This window comes from Rhinoderma darwinii, chromosome 5 (assembly GCF_050947455.1).
Source record: "Rhinoderma darwinii isolate aRhiDar2 chromosome 5, aRhiDar2.hap1, whole genome shotgun sequence".
NCBI lineage: Eukaryota > Metazoa > Chordata > Amphibia > Anura > Rhinodermatidae > Rhinoderma > Rhinoderma darwinii.
The window spans coordinates 30,916,645-30,933,689 of NC_134691.1; the positions used below are offsets into that span (position 1 = coordinate 30,916,645).

Sequence of the window (17,045 nt, forward strand, 5' to 3'; positions counted from 1 at the left end):
TTTGAACAAAGATTTTATTTTTATTTTTATTCTGATTTGCGATTTTTGTGGTAGAATCACTTTTTTTTTTTTTTTCTCTGCTGCAAAAATCACATTTGCTAATTGTTGCAGGTTCTCCCTCACCATTGAATTCAATGGGGAAAATTCACAGCAAAATAGCAGCAATTTCAAAGCCTAAATTGCAATTAAACCCCCCTCCTCCTCCCCCCCGCAAGGCAGGTCAATTTCTGAATGTTTTCTGTGCATAAGATTTTTGCAGCTTTCTCATCCCCTCTGCCGCTACTGCAATAGGTTGTAGGTTTTGCGCAATGAAATCCATTGCGAAAAATCTGCTGCTAATCCCGCCCTATGTGAGCCTACCTTTTAAAGGGACGCTGTGGGATCCGGCTACATGTTCACACAAGGTTATCTGCAATTTGATGCCTACTAGCAGATGCCTAGGACGTATTTACCTCTGTAAAAGTCCCTTAAAAAGCTGGAGACCTGCACAGTACAGATTTATTTCCACGTACTCGAGTTCAGTGGATAACGTTTTATTGGGTATTTTTCCTTTTATTGTCGGAGCTGCAGAGCTCTCACTTTACACAGCCCTTCTCCTTCATTCTCAATAACCAGTTTTTTGTTGTTTTTTTGCCGTTTTAATTGATGGCGTTTTCTGTAGCGTGGATAGACCGAGCTCAGCCTTGTGTAAATAGAGCAAGTGAGACCGAACTGCTCTTGTGGAGATTTGGTGGACTCGTGCCCAGCCCAATAAAACAAGGTGTTAATAGGAAATCTAACCGTATCATTTGACTCTATGTACTTGTGTTTTTAAAATGAGTGTATCCCCCACCCCCATGATCCTGTTTCTGGTAAAGTTTAGCTCTGGTTTTGAGCTCAAAAGTTGGCTTAGGTTGACTGTGCAATGCCCAATTAAAGCTGGTGGGCATCATTATACCTGTAGCGTAAGCAATAGCGTGGTCGGCTACGCTATTGCTTCCGGCAAAACTACGGATCCGGTGCACAACACAGACTAACGGAAACCGTGGGCACCGGATTCGTCACCATTGAAATCAATGGTGATGGAAACGGAAGCCTCTGGTTTCCGTTTGTGCCTGTTCAGGGTCTCGTTCTGACAAAGCTCCGACGGAACGTCAGAACGGGACCCCAACGTGGATGTGATCGAGGCCTAAGCAATACAAAACCGATAAGTTAAAGAATAAAAACTATAAATTTGTTATTTCTGTAATCCTAATAATTATACTCCACGGTGAACACTGTAAAAACAATAGTGGAGATGCGTCCTTTTTTAAAAAAAAAAATTTCACTACGCCCCCGAAAAACTCTGCAAAGAATGCTCAATACGCTATCTGTACCCCAAAGTATTTCCATTGAAAAATGCAACTCCTCCCGCAACAAACCAGCCCTCCTATAGCTACATCGATGGTAAAATAAAAAATATGACTTTTGAAGTGCGCAGGTTAAAAAACCCCAAATGACAAAAACCTGCATCCTTCTGTCCAGTTTTTACATGGTTTTTCACGTTTTTCTTCTCCATAGAGATTATCGCTCGGCCTACGACAAATAGTCCTTTGCTTTTTCTCTGCATACGGTTTTGTAAACCAAAAATCAATTTGGGGAGAGCAGTGGAAATCCACACGTAAAGAAGTATGTGCGCCTTTTTACCTGCACTCCATATAGGTGAGCGCGCTGAGGGGGGGAGCCGTGTGCGTGTAGGTCTCGTGGTATTTGTAGCGGCGGCGTTTATTTTACCGGTGGATATTATCTTAAACATCTACGTCTGGTGGCAGGTTAACAAGTGCGCTTTCCAGTGAATCCTTACAAAACGTCGACATGTCATTACTCATTGTCAGCTCAACCTTCGCCTGCTAAGCAACGAGACATCATTTCTGCCTTGTGTTTTCTTTCTTGTCTGGGTTGACTGCTTACATATGGTAGTTATTCGTCTGCTCGGGGAGGGTTCTCTCCTCTGTCACGCCCATACAGCTGTGCTACGGATATCTCAGGACCAGAGTTACGACAACATCTTTACACTGGGGACGATGGGATCGCATCATGTGATGGACCGCCGCGCAGATTACTTTTATTAACGGCTACATTGCTGGACAAGACAGGTTCTCCTTTATAAAGTCTTCTGCCCTCTTGATGGGACATCCTCGAATTAGGTTGTGCTACCACCTCAAGATGATAGGAAATAATGGATAGTTGGGAAAAAAAAGCAACTTTTACGAAGTCTCGGTTAGATTGGTGATATTCTCCTGCCAATAACCTGCCTGTGTTAAACTAAAAGGATTAGAAATACATGGCTGCTTTCTTCCAGAAATTGCGCCCCTTTGGTCCGTAGGCAGTGTGTGGTATTGCAGCTCAGTTCCGTTCACCTGATTGGACACACAGCCACATGTTATGTCCCCTTTAATGCAGTGTCGCTGAGGCTTCGTTAAACTATACACCTAGTTAACATGTGGTGGAGAATATCCGATAATCCAGAAAACCTGTCGATTTGGCATTTACTTCTATCACAGAATTGCTGGTTGGAATACTCAGAGTAAGGAGCCTCATACACGAGCGTGTTCGGTCCGTGATATACGGTCTCTATGTCGGCCGCATTTCCTGGACTAAACACACTGCAGGGAGCCGGGCTCCTAGCATCATAGTCCCTGCCTCTCCGCAAAACTACTGTCCCGTACTGAAAATATGATTACAGGACAGGACAGTTGTCCCGCAGCGAGGTAGGGACTCCTAGCGTCATTGATAACTATGATGCTAGGAGCCCGGCTCCCTGCACTGAGTTCAGTCCAGAAAATGCGGCCGACATGCGGACCCTATATCACGGACCGAATACGCTCGTGTGAATCCGGCCTAAATTAAGAAAATGCTAGGAGCCAATTACATGTCAATGACATTGTATTTCGGACTGCTCGACTCTTATGATTAAGTTTTATACACTGTCCTATAACCATTCGATAATCCAGAACATTTCACAGCGCTTATCGGGTTACGTGAACGCCGGATTAAAAGATTTTAAATGCACATTAGAATTTTTTCCCCGGATTCTGCCATTTAAAGGGAATGTCTGAATCTCGGAGGATAGTGACTCTTTAACCTCTGAAATGCCAGGCAGTATTACGCAGCCTTTTTATTTCCACCGTATTGGTGCCAGGTGTGTGTAATTGTTGTGATTTATACTCGCCAGTGCTGGAAGAAGCTGCAGCTCGGAGCGGTTTCCAGATTTAATGCTCAGGAACTATGAACTGTGGCCTCTGCCGGTGAGTTTGTCTAGTAGGGGGTCTTTACTGCTATGATGAGATTTTAGCAGGTGCATTGAGCACTGTATGCTCAGATCATTTCTGTGCTCGCTGAAGCTTTGGCTCCATATGCTTCAAATGTGGGAATGAAGCAGATTAATGTCAGCAGATCTCTCTTATCCTTCTGTATATTTGCAGCGTGACTGCGCACCTCGCTGATATATTAATCCATAGAAGCCCTCCGGTGTTTGTTTTTTTCCAGTCCTCCCTATGTGAGATCTGACCCAACCAAGCTCAGATTGGAGTCTGCAGCAGTCGGGGCTACCGTGCGTGTTATTGGATGTGTTAATGCAAGGTCACCGTGTGTGGATAGTGCTGCACGACGGCAGTGGCCCTCTTATTGAACGCGGCACGTATGTGTTCTGGTCACCACCTTTGTTTGATCGCAGGTTGCTAATACTTTTAATGTCTTGCTCTGAGAGCATGGGGTGAAAAACAAATCACAACGAATGATGGGTAGAGGTCCAACCTATGGGACTCCCACCATCTGCATAACAAAGAGGCACTTACATTGTTTATCCAGGCATAGTGCCATACATAAGTGTGGCTGTGCCTGGTACTGCAGTTCAGCCCCGTTTATTTTATGTGATTGAACCGCAGTACCAGTTCTGCTGAAAGGTGAGGAAGATGCTGCTGGAGGGGAAAACAGAGGATCAAATTCATCACTTGTGCAGCACGTTGGAGCGCTCCACCGCAGCCTGCGAGTCGTAGCGTGCTTGACTTTTAAATTGGCAGCATATAGAATGACTTGAAGTCTTTATTTGCCCACACTACATACATTGCGTCGCTTCTGTGTTGTTGATAGACAGTCCAATTATCCACAAATGTAAGAACACTTCACCCTACAGCGGCGCAAATTAAATTTTTTGAATTTTATATTTTTATATAAAAAAAACATTTTGGTTTTCCAACCTCCGAACTCTAAGACATAACTTTACAAATTAGAATAGCTGTCCTTTATCCCATAATGGTCTGCGAGCCGCGGGGTCTATATACAGCGGCTGAGAAGATAGCATTGCAGCGTGTTCATAGAGGAGGCTGACATCCGCGACATATACCAGCAGGTCTTCACTGACGGAGCATGAACGCCCTGCCGCCTCAGCCGGCACAGTCACGCATTGAGCAGCGAGATATCTATGGAGGACAGCCAGGGAAGCTGCTTTCTTCCAAGATGTTGACATTCTCAGGAGTCACCACAACACTTTATACATTATGTATGAACCTCTGACATATTTTGTGGCAATGGGTAAAGTTAGATAAACCTTATTCATACCTGTGCATGTAAAAAAGCCAGACGAGGGCCACAGGAGCTCACAATATGTTCAATGCCTTTTATACCCAGTGTTGCGTGTAGATTTATTCATTTAGGAAGATTATCAGATTCAATCTTGAAACTAATGACCTTCTTTAAAGATCTCCCCTCGTAAGATGTATTGCATTCTTTTTCTGATGTGGGAGAGGACATGTTGGAACACCACAAGTTGGCAACATCTTGGTGGTCTTGATACGAGGATGGATTGAAGTCTCGCCAACACTCAACCTTTGAACTGGTGATGAAATGAAAATAAATTGCCCATCCGGTTGGACGTGCCGGTGGGTGGCTTTGCAAGTCTACGACGTCCACTGAGAGTGATTGTCTTCTGCTCCGGGCTCTTAGTTTTCCTACGTGTCGGACTATTTTCTATACGGCTTTAAAGCTGATGATGTGTCTATTTTTGAGAGTTGCACCCCACAAATAATGCATTGTTACACCGGTTATTAATGTGCCATAACATGGTGGCTAGTGGGAGATGTAGTGTTGACTTTGGAGAAGGCCAGGACATTACCTTCAAATGTCCCTCCAGGCTTCGGCCCAAATTAACATAACCTGATGTCTATTTACCCAGCAAGTTCTATAGACCGCTACCCCACCATAGACCTTACACTTCCAAATGAGCCTTTTCGAGCGTCCAGTGTTGGAATTTTCTCTGTCTTATTTTGTGGTTTACCAAGCGGTAGCGAGGAATGTAATATGTGGCGAATGTGCAGTGAGACCATGTTAAAAATCCGGCCTCTTCCCCTGCAGTCATGATCCCCAAGATCCGTGTTAGGGCACATATTGGTAAGTTGGGATCCTGTTCTACATCACTATAGAGATTATCCTGTAAATATAGAGATCTTAAAGAGTCTCTGTCACCACATTATAAGTGCCCTGTCTCCTATATAAGGAGATGGGCGCTATAATGTAGGTGACAGTAATGCTTTTTATTTGATCGGTCAGCGTCACACACTCCTCTGTACAACGCCCACTTGGTCTAAAGTAAAAACTCGCCCACTTGGGCATTAAGCAACTCATTAGCATAAATCTAAAATCGCTAATAAAGTGGTGAAAACAGTTTTTAAAAAATAAAAAGCATTACTGTCACCTACATTACAGCGCCGATCTCCTTATATAAGAGACAGGGCACTTATTATGTGGTGACAGTCTCTTTAAACAACTTGAATACATTTTTATCTGTGTGTTGACGTATCTTTTTAGCATGAAATGCCTGGTATTATCTAAACCTAAGCACTTTTTCAGCACTAGCCGGCTAAGCCCTGAGCGATGGACGGCTTGCAAATCATGCATTTTTCTTGCAGCATTACAGATAAAAAAAAGCAAGAATGAAATAGAACGACCTCCTTGCTTCCCTGTGGCAGTTAACCCTTGTACTAATCAAATATATTTTACCTGGGGTAGCGTATAACCGCTACAGGTCCGGACTCCTAGAAGCCAAAACGAGACACACAAATTTGTGTGATTGGCTGTTAAGCGCCCTGATAGAATACAGCGGTCTCTGTTATGAGTCCGCTCTATGCATAAGGGGAATACAGCCGGGTGAGGCAGCCGATTCCAATCATAGACTTAGTGGAGAGATGGCCCATATGTTCTGTGGGAATTATGGAAACCGCTGAAGCGAACGCAAGCTCGGCTGTTTCCAGAACATAATGGAAAGTGCAGTCCGGTTGCTCGGCCCATTCTCCACTTATTTCCTGCTTGGACTTGGCAGCCAGCGCCCACCTCGCCAGTCGAGACGGGGGTCGGGTTACCTTTGTCCTTGAAATAGGTTTGGATCCCAGAGCTGGGACCCACATCTATCGCCTTTATGGCATATCCTGCGGATATGCCATAGATGTCTGAGTTGGGAATAATCCTTTAAGCTCTACACAGAGGGCACAGTAGGGCCCACATCGGGATTTGTGGCACTGTATTATGGATCAGTAATACACCCGTGTACATGAGGCTTTGAGTAGCATTTATGAAGCATAGGAATCGCAAGTCGTAGCTGGTGTCTTGTCGACCTGCATAGTACATGATCGTATAGGAATCCTACGTGTAAATAATTAACCCATTCATGATTGATGTGCAGTTATCATAGCCGTGAAGGGGGAAGTCTGAAGCGGGCACACGGGCGGAGTCCGCTCTACACTTAGCGGTTGTCAGTTGTATGTTACAGCCGACACCTCGATGCAACGGCCTGTGTTGGAGAGGCCTCCGATCCCATCTGTTTTACCACCTAGATTACAGGATCAGTGGCTACTTCTAAGCCGTTAGAAAAGGGGGCGGCACCCTTGACAGCCAATCGCTGACCCCCGCGGTGCAATCATGGGGTGCCAATGGTTGTCGTAACAGGCCTGAGGCCTAATGAAAGGCTCTTAGGTCTGCCATCTTTGTTCTCCCAGTAAGCCCTGCCAGACGCAGGGCTTAATTGCAGCCTGTAAGAAATACAATATCAGTCAATACAGAAGTATTGCAGTATATTGTGCAGGTGATTAGAAAGTAAGATCTACCCCAAATAAAATCCATCTATCCTGTAACATATCCCAACCAGTGATTTTCTGCAGATTGATCAGCATCCATCTTTATATATTTTTATTATCTCAATGTTTCGCTGTATAAGAATTGTACACAGAATCCGATTTTCCTCTTGTTTTCAGTGAATCTACTCCGATGAATCTTAATGCCTAGAGCAGATGTGCCTCTTATCATTAAAAATGGATTAACCTTACTGCTGATAACTTTGCGTGGGTTTCTTTCAGTCTCCTAAGTGTCTGTAAGCATTTCCTCCAGCAAGGCAAGAGGAAAGAAAACCTCAAATGTGTTTATTTGGAGACTCTTATTTTTTTTCCATGTCACTCCTGAGCGGGAGACGCGGAGCTCGAAGAGAACCATGACGTCCTGTGCTGCTTATGATGATGAGCATCATTAAGGTGGCTGCTCACCCGGTATGGTAATGGTGTCGGCCATTGCATTCATTAACGGGACTGAAGCTTGTTTCGGAGTTAGTATTTTTTTCCATTACTCACGGAGTCCATTGATCACGGTTAAACGTTTTGATGAGTCTAATGATCAGGCGAACATTACTTTACAGAGCACTATCGGAATTTGCAGGACTGCGTAAATCCGTTGTGAAGTGACAAGCATTGTGTAACCGTCTAGATCACTTGAGCATCACACAATATAAATATTTGTTCATTTCTACAGTAAAATTCCCTTAATCTGCAATCCGAAACGCCCTTAATCTGGGATCCGCTAATCTAAAAATTCAACAGATTTATGAGAATCCCGTGATTTATAGATGCGATTCAAAATGAAGAAAAACGGGACCAACGGCGCTGCTTGAATAGATATTACACATCCATTGTGGTAGGTAAAGTAGATAAAGGACTTTATTGTTTTAACAAGGCTACGCGTTTCGACGCCGAACTGACGTCTTCCTCAGGCCAATGCAGACTGTGCGGTTCCTGCCTCATTTATACATCAGGGCGAGGAAAAAAGACCGCCAGAAGAAACAGGTCAAAGGTCACATAAACAACGGATACAAAACGATATAGTATATAATTTATTTAGTGATTTATAGATGGTAGAATATTTTATTTCGAAGTTTCTCTTCTCCATTACATATTTATGTGCCAATAATTGAAGGTAAATTTATTCTGGGGTTACATGGCTATATTTGGACAGGTGTGACCGTAAAATGTCTGCATTACCTCCCTATTGGGAAACGAGGTTGCGTGCGACCATAGCAAAAAGGCCGACCATGTGGGATGTTTTTGAGATCTTCAGAAGGTTGTAACTTGCACGCAACCAAATATTGGTAGACTTAGACCTCATGAACGGAGTTTATACGGAGGCACGTGGAGTCCCTATACATCTCTATGTGCTGCTGTATGGTGCGTTATATTGTGGCATATTACGGGTTAGGTTTACTGCGCCTTTAGTCGTGTGCAGAAGCTTCTAGGTGTTCTGGCTTTAATGGCTTAACAATGTATCTGGACTTGCAAACTAATCTCAAAGTAATGTTTTTGTTTTTTTTTTTAATTTCTTTTTTATTTTGTGTAAGTGAAGTTATTTTTAGCTGTTTTAGCACTGCATATGAAACGTGTCGTGGAGTGAACATTCGCTGCTGCGATGAGCGCCTCATTAGAAAGTGAATTCGAATGTATCATCTGGGGTAGAAGTTTTTAAGGTGTTTTTATTTTCCAAATGGCATCGGTTGCGTTCTGCACGGTAATTTACGCTTTTTATTGTAAGTTACTAGGGTCTTGTGATGCCATTTTTGACTGTACAGGTGTAATCAGTGCTTTTCAGCTTGCTTCCCTGCACAACCCAAGCGGGCAAAGCCCAAGGTTATTTGCGATAAAACGCTACTTGTGCCGTTTCTGAGAATACGCCCTTTCAGTAGGTTTGTTTTTTTGTAAGGCTGAAATCACATATGCGGTTTTTGGTTTAATTTGACTCCATGCCAAGAGTTGATTCGAAAGTGAGGCCAAGTATAATCAATGACTTACTTACACTTTTACCTCCTGTTGGATCCACTCCTATATTCGGCTCAAAAAATTGCACCTCAAATTGCACTAAAAACTAAATGTGTGATTTCAACTGGTGACGTATATAGATCGCAAAGAACCGCTACAAGAAGATTAAGTGGCAGGAAGTGCATCTAAAATCATAATAAAAATTGGTGCAAATTGCCAGAATGGAATATGATCAGTGTTTTTGTTTTTTTTAAAAAAGGCTTTAAAAAAAAATGTTAGTCTTGTTTTGAACATTCCCGATAGGAAACCTGTTATGGGAGAATAACCTCTGCAGGGAAGCCTCCTCTTCCATGGCAATGTGACATTCGCTTCCAGTTATGGTATGGAGATAAACTCTAAGGGTATGTTCACACGGGCTATTTTCAACCGTTTTTTGAGCCATAAATGTCCCGAAAAACGGCTGAAAAATCGAAAAGCAGAACACCTACAAACATCTGCCCATGATATCAATGGGAAATACGGCATTATGTTTCCGACGGGGTGTTATTTTACGCCTAATTTTCAAATAACGGTGCGTAAAAAGACACCCCATAAAAAGTGCATGTGACTTCTTGAGCCGTTTTTGGAGCTGTTTTTCATTGACTCAATAGAAAAACGGCCGTAAAACGCTAATTGCTTAAAAAATGGCTGACGACCAGCAGCTGGTTTCCCTTAAACAGCTCCATATTTACAGCCGTTTTTGTTAATTTTGTGAACATAGCCTAAGCCTTCAGATGTTGGATGTGTCGGTAATAGTCATTATAGTACATAGATGAAGTCCCAGCATGCTCTGCTAGTACTTGAGGTTTCTTAATGGCGCAAAATGTTGAGCAGTTCAGTTAATCTTTTAGCTCAATCCCATCCTTTTATATTTTTCATGCTTGAGGCCAGGTAACAACTTCACCTTCCCTTGACTACAGGGGGCAGACTTTTGACAAATAGACTGTCCTTTCATGCTCTTTCCCCACAATTTTGGTAAGGGTATGTTCACACGCACTAATTACGGACATAATTCGGGCGTTTTTGCCCCGAATTACGTCCGAAAAAAGCGCCTCGATAGCGTTGACAAACATCTGCCCATTGAAAGCAATGGGCTGACGTTTGTCTTTTCACACGAGGTGTATATTTACGCGCCGCTGTCAAATAACGGCGCGTAAATAGACGCCCGCGTCAAAGAAGTGACCTGTCCCTTCTTTGGGCGTAATTGGAGCCGTTATTAATTGACTCCAATGATTAGCAGCTCCAATTACGTCCGTAACTGACGCGGCGTTCAAGCGCCTGCACATGCCGTTACGGCTTAAATTACGGGGATGTTTCCTCCTGAAAACATCCCCGTAATTTCAGCCGTTACGGACGCTGTCGTGTGAACATCCCCTAAGAATGAGAGGTGAAAAACAAGTCTAGAAGTGCCACCGATCCTGAAATGAACCGGGAATGCCTTAGTGTAGAGTGATTTTATTTTTTTGTGCATTATACATTTTAAATTCTATTTTATTAGCCCACAATAGGGGGGCAACATTCAACCCTGTTGCTTAAATAGTAGGTTCCCTTGCAAAAAAGCTGAAGAGGTGTAGACCATTAGATCAGCTCCCAATGGGAGGTGTAAACAGGTAAGGGTTGCAGTCCTCCAAGAGATTGGCGTTCAGTATTTGGGGTCTTAACCCCCACTCAATGACCTAAACATGTCGTCTAGGATGGGTAGCCATTCACATGTTTGTTTTTCCTCGGTGTCTTGGAAAACTTACATTGCACTGTAAAAATGTAGCAAGTGTCTGTCGATTACTTGGCTTTGTCTCCCGGCAGCCGTATCGTCAGTATCCGCATGAGTTGCACTAGGCACATAGTTGGAACAAATTATGCTTCACTTACACGAATGGACATCTTGATGATACGGATCTGAGATACTGCGCTCACTGCCTCCGGCGACTTACAAATCTAAAACGTGTGGGAAGATTAAGGATAAAGAAAAGCAGATGCCCATTTGATTGGAGTTCTGACTTCTGCCAAACAAAAACTCCTGCCATAAGAAGGCGAAAACCTTTCTGAGCCACTTGCATAACAATATTGCCATACACATAGATCTAAATCAAACAAGGGCTTTCATTTTTTCCTTCCCGTCTCACTAGCTCTGGTTTCCTGCTTCACCGCTGCGATCTGTTAATATTAGACAAAGCTTTTCATTCACCGCTTAGATGAGCTTTCGATTGCTCTTTACTTAGAGAAGGAGCAGCTAGTTGGCTATTTGCTCTAAAATGTGGTTAAAAAACAGACCCGACGGCTTCAACTTAATTTTTTGAAGTCTGCATCCAGTCAATTATCGGTACACTGTTTGCGTTACGCTTTTATTACACATTGGTCGCTGTATTCGTTTATATTGTCCCATTAACAAAATGTGGACTAATACTATGCGTTGAGTAGGGAATGGGGACTGTTTTTGAAAACCAGGTTATAAATTATTCGTTGGGGACATACCGCATATTGCTAAATGCCGTAGAAGTGAACATAAGAACCGCACTATAGAGCTACTTTTCGGAAAAGGTGTGGCAAAAACTTTGTGGTACAAGGGAACATGCACCAAAGCTACAGTCGTTAACTGACGGTAAAAAGAAACGGGACCAGTACCAATTGGGACTACCATTGGTTTCCTTCTCAGAACGAAGAGGCTTCGGCGATGAACTGATTGCTACAGGTTGGACGTCTCTAACCTCGAATGATCAGCTGGTATTGGCAGGCAAGCTCAGTGTGACTGATCATTTAGCCTGCAGTGGTGACTGCTGGAGAAATTTAGTATTTCATGGTCCCCATTTAAATTTATGGCCGACCGTATAATATATATTTGTGTTGTGTTCACCAGAGTGGGAGCAACCCTTTGAGGCTTTTCACACCTGCTTATAAAGAGGGATCCTGCGCGGTGGACTCCCTCTTTAAATTCTATGTGGCAGCTTTGCCTGCAGCCCCACTGGCATTGATCTTGTCCCTTGCAGGGACTGCACTTTGTATTGAAAAAGTCTGTTTGTGTAAAAAAAGATTAAAATTGTGAGTTGGAGCTGGTTTATTAATGTCACAAATATATATTTTCTCTTCCCATATAGTTCAGTATCAGATGGAGATGATGAGAAGCTTGCGTCACGTCAACATCGACCATCTCCACGTCGGTTGGTACCAGTCCACCTACTATGGCACGTTCGTCAGCCGTGCCCTCCTGGACTCTCAGTTCAGCTACCAGCACGCCATTGAGGAATCTGTGGTGCTCATTTACGGTAAGGGATATGACTTCTTCCCCCGCTTTTTGCCTGTCTCCTGATTATTTTCCGTGATCTTGCTGTATTTGCAGTGCTGAGGTGCTCTCTTACTGATTGTGATGGTGGGTAGGGGGGTTAACGGTCTGAGGTAGCCTGGCAGTCCCTTTTAAGTAAATACCAACTGTGTGTGTGTAGCAGCCCAAGCAGCAGCAACGTCTAGACAGCGTTTCCTTCTCCGTGTTTATTTTTCTTGCTATCAGAGACCTGATGTGTACGCTCAGGAATGCTGGAGAGTGGTCGCTTCATTTTTATTCCTCAGACACTCTCCCTCGGTGAAGGCTGGTGGAACTAGACCAGATGTCTAACAAACCTCGATTAAGAATACGTGACTGACCAATCATAACGCAATTTGCCAAGTCTCTAAAATAAAATATATATTTTTTCAAAGTTATATATAATTTATTTCTGTTTTATATATATTTATATAGTTATTTTTGTTTTGTTTTTTTAAATTTATATATTTTTGTTTTATTTATATATATATATATATATATATATATATATAAACATTTATTTCTTATTAAGTGGTATAAATATTATTTTTAAGTCCTCTGACGGGTACAGAAACACTGCTCCATTTCCCCGAATGCAAACATATTTTAATTTTTTTTTCTTCCCTCTTTCAGCTGGTTTAATGGTGTTTCCTCAAGCTCTCCAGACCAGATGTTCTGCGCTCTATCAGAACCATAGGCAATTTAACCGCTTTATAGCTCCCCTCCCCCCTGTTTCTTTTTCTTAAACTCCGGCTTTGACATATCTGGCAGTCCAGCATATCGCTTCCAGCTGAGAGGCAAATGTTAATGTCCCGCGTATCTGTCAGAAAAAATACTAATGAACACAATCAATCTCACGCGCTGCCCCCAAATTACTTCAGTATGTTAACAATTGGATTACAGTAGAGAACAAGTTGTTATAGAATACTTAGATTGGCTGGAAACATGACATCACGGCCTGATGAATTTTCCACTTGTTCGAGGTCTTGCGTCTCATTTTGTCACCTTTTTGCTTGAGCGGATGCCGTTCAGGTAACAAAGTCAAGCTTATTGTTAGGACGGCTCCAGAAATGGTGTCGGTGTAGAAGTGTATAAAACAGAGGTAGCCGAAAACTATTTTCTTAAAATACAATGTGAAAAAACTATTATGTGCTGATGCTGCTTTTTATGACCGTTTTATGAAACCGTAATTGGTAAATTTAATATTAGATCTCGAAATAAACTGCTATGGGATCTCATGAGCATAAAGAGGCAGCCAGATGTCTTCATCCTCCATTTGTGGTCTACACAACTTGGTATCTGTTCACACACGCACACCTACACTCAAATATATATGTGCATCTAATATAATAATTTCTGCTGAATTCACAATTATGTTTTTTTTTCTTCATGTATTCAGTTCTATTTTCTAAATTTTTAGATATTAGTTTTTTTTATAAAACCTCTGGGGTTGGCCATATTGGAGGCGCACACTTCCTATATTGACTGTGTAGACAGCGCAGCAGCGTGTGTGCGTGCTTTATGGTAACTGAAATGATTGGAAGTCAATTAACAGAGTAAGGTTGTAGATTATTAGGATGTATATTCACATGCCGCAGATTTGTTGCAGAGATATCTGCAATTGAAAGTGAACGGGACAGTCGCAGAAATTTCTGGCCTGTTTGAATATACCCCAACCTTCTCTAGGAAGTGATGGCTTATAACCCCTCCCCCAGAGACCTGGGGGTGACTAGAGCTGTATACAGGGACTTATCTGTTTATATAGTATATAGTGTTACTATCCTGCCTTATCTCGGCCCCAGCAGTATAATAGAGTCACCACCCTCTAATAATGAGATGACTCTGCTCATCCTGTCCCAGCCTATATATCAGCTTATTGTGGCTGAATAGTCACCAAAAAACATCAGCAAAGTTTAAAAAAAATGTTTCCTGATTATACATTTCCAGTAAATACCAAGGGGACATGAGTTTTTGTCCTATTCTTACCCATAGTTTTGGGTTTAATTTTTATTAAGGTTGGGTTTGTTTTTAGGATAATTAGACACTGTTTGTGGTAGATTTTTTTTTAATGAAAGCTGCAGTAAACATGTGACCATAAGTTGTCAAATTTTATTGCTGATCGCTGCGAGTCAGTTTTCTCTAACCCCACATGATCAGCTGTTCTTGCTAAAACGGTCAGTGCTACTGATGTTTTTACCTGCAGCGGAGGCTGAAGGATAAATGTCGTATTATTGACCAACCATATAATACGTTTTTGTGCAGCAGCTCATAAAGAGATCCTGAGCGATGGACCCCTCTGACTACTTTTATATGGCAGCTTTACCTGCAGCCCTACTGGCATTGATTTGACCCCAGCAGCAAATTGCAGTAGATAAAACAATGACTATAAGGCGCCAATATTTACAAAAAAAAAAGGAGCACCAAAGAAAATCTCTATCCAGCAGCATTTATATTCAGGGTTTTTCAGGCTCCTGGATATTTTCCAGCCGTAGATAACTAAATATTTCCAGCACCTAACTTCCAGGTGTCAACTTTTTTGGCCGCGCTCACTGATATGATTTAATATTTGTTCTAACGTGCGAGCAGGAAATTTTGTCGACATAATAATGCGCTGGCCAGTTAATGTTGTGGTCCTTGGCTCGGGGTTGCTCCTTTTTTATCTTTAGAACGACAGGTCCATGCACTCATTTTTGTGTTTTGTAAGAAGTAATTTTTTTGTCTGATCAAATTAAAAGTGAAGGCAAAATAGTTTTGTTATAAAAACTCATGTTCTCTCGTCTGCGGTCGGGCGCCTCAGTTGCAGGATAGCCACGTGCAGACATCGGGATCATGAACATTGCTCTATTGCACTAATCTGTAATATGGCACCCATACTCCAAAAAATTGGGGCTGTATTACGAATGCATTCTCCGATAGAAGGGGGTTTGTAATATGCCGTACAGGCTAGGAGCCCTAAAGTGCACTATGCGATGTGTGTTCTCCCCTGGAAATGACTGGGTCTCAATTAAGTAATTTTTTTAACTGCGAAAAAACTTCTTCTTTTTTGTATTTTTTTTTTTCCCCCCGATATTTCAGCAAACAAAAACAGTATTAGTTTCTGCAGGGTCTTCACCCTTTTTCCACAGAACGTTGCATACCATAAATGTTCTGCATGAAGCCGAGTGTACCTTGTAAAACCAAACTGACCAGCGCATATAAATATCCCTCCCCCCAACCTGCTACTTCACCCCTCGGCCAGCTATCTGTGCCTGCGGACATGAGCCACGCGTCGTATGCTCGGAGGGTATCTGTATCTCTGTGAACTAAAAAGACAGCTCTGTGTCCGTTGTATTCCTGATTTGAGATGCACCGGAGGCGTGCAGTGTGGCGGCGAGCTCTGCAGTCTGCATGCTAATAAGCCAAGCATTGAAATTGTAGTCATTTTTCAGCACCCGGCCATTCTCTTTCTTATCGCTTGTGGAAGCAACAGCCGTAGACAGGAGACAAATAGATGAACTAATTGCTTATTTTCCCTTTTTATGTTTTTTTTATATTTTTTTATGTATGTATGTATATATATATATATATATATATATATATATACATAATTTCCAGTACATCCCTCATGACAGCACTACAGGAGGTTGCCCTCTTGACCTCTGTAGGGACAGGAAGACAGAGAGGTTAAAAGGCCCCTCCCACCACCCACTTGCCAGTGTTCTTCCTGTCCCCACAAGGGTCAGGAGCAGAGAGCGTCGCTCCTGTATTAGTGCAGGAAAAAACTCGGGCAGGGGGCAAGATCGGGGGGTCCGTGCACTCCCCCTTCTCTTCCCCCTAAAGCCCAGGCTAACACCCCTCATACGACGGGTCCCTTAGCTCCCTCCCTAAGACACCTACCGAAGGAATCCTAGGCAGGGTTCTGGTAGTGTGTGGGGGCTGGGGTTTCCCAAGCAGGCTTCGGCCGGACCGCGGACCAGGCGGGGACCGGCAGCTCCATAGGCATGGACGCACCGGCAGGGATCCTCGCTGCACCGCATAGCAAGCCTTAGCGCCGGCTATGGCGGCTGCACTCCAGGTACACGCTGGACGAATAGCCGACCGGGTATGACGTCGGGCTACTTCCGGTCCGCGGCCATCTTGGAAGGCGGGAAATTCAAAACGCCCGCATTTAAAGGGACACGCACAGGTATGTAGTTAGAGCTGATAACTCTAACTTGGATTTATTTTTTGTGGTTTGCATATTGCATTGCCTGTTACCTGTCGCGATATGGAACTTCCTCGTCCTGATGGAACTCCAGATATGTCCCAGGGTCACGTGAGTCTCACCCTTGGGGAAGGGTATGACCCCTTATGTATGTACACCATACTTTACCTACCTTCTGTTTTCTCTAGGAAAAAGATTTCTCTCAGAGACAAACTGATAAAAAGAAGGTTAAAAAATGTGCGACTTGTGCAAAAAAATTGCCAGAGTCCCATAAAAAACAATTGTGTCAGGATTGTATTGCCAAAATACTAAAGGAGGAACAACCAACGTTCATGTCCGAACTTAGGACTATGATTCGTGAGGAAGTGGGTCAGTCAGTAGCCTCCCTCGCCCCTCCGCAAGAAACTCCCTCACACTCCCGGGCAAAAAGACCACGGATTGAAGT

The 17,045-nt window shown here is 43.0% G+C and overlaps 1 protein-coding gene across 1 annotated transcript in view; it reads left to right on the top strand.

Annotated features, from left to right (window-relative positions):
- The window catches only part of EIF3H (eukaryotic translation initiation factor 3 subunit H), a 172,457-nt gene that overhangs the window by 113,052 nt on the left and 42,360 nt on the right, over positions 1-17,045 (top strand). The window contains exon 3 of the mRNA XM_075827987.1: positions 12,215-12,382. Within this exon, the coding sequence (XP_075684102.1) occupies positions 12,215-12,382 (168 nt within the window). The remainder of the gene's footprint in view (positions 1-12,214; positions 12,383-17,045) is intronic.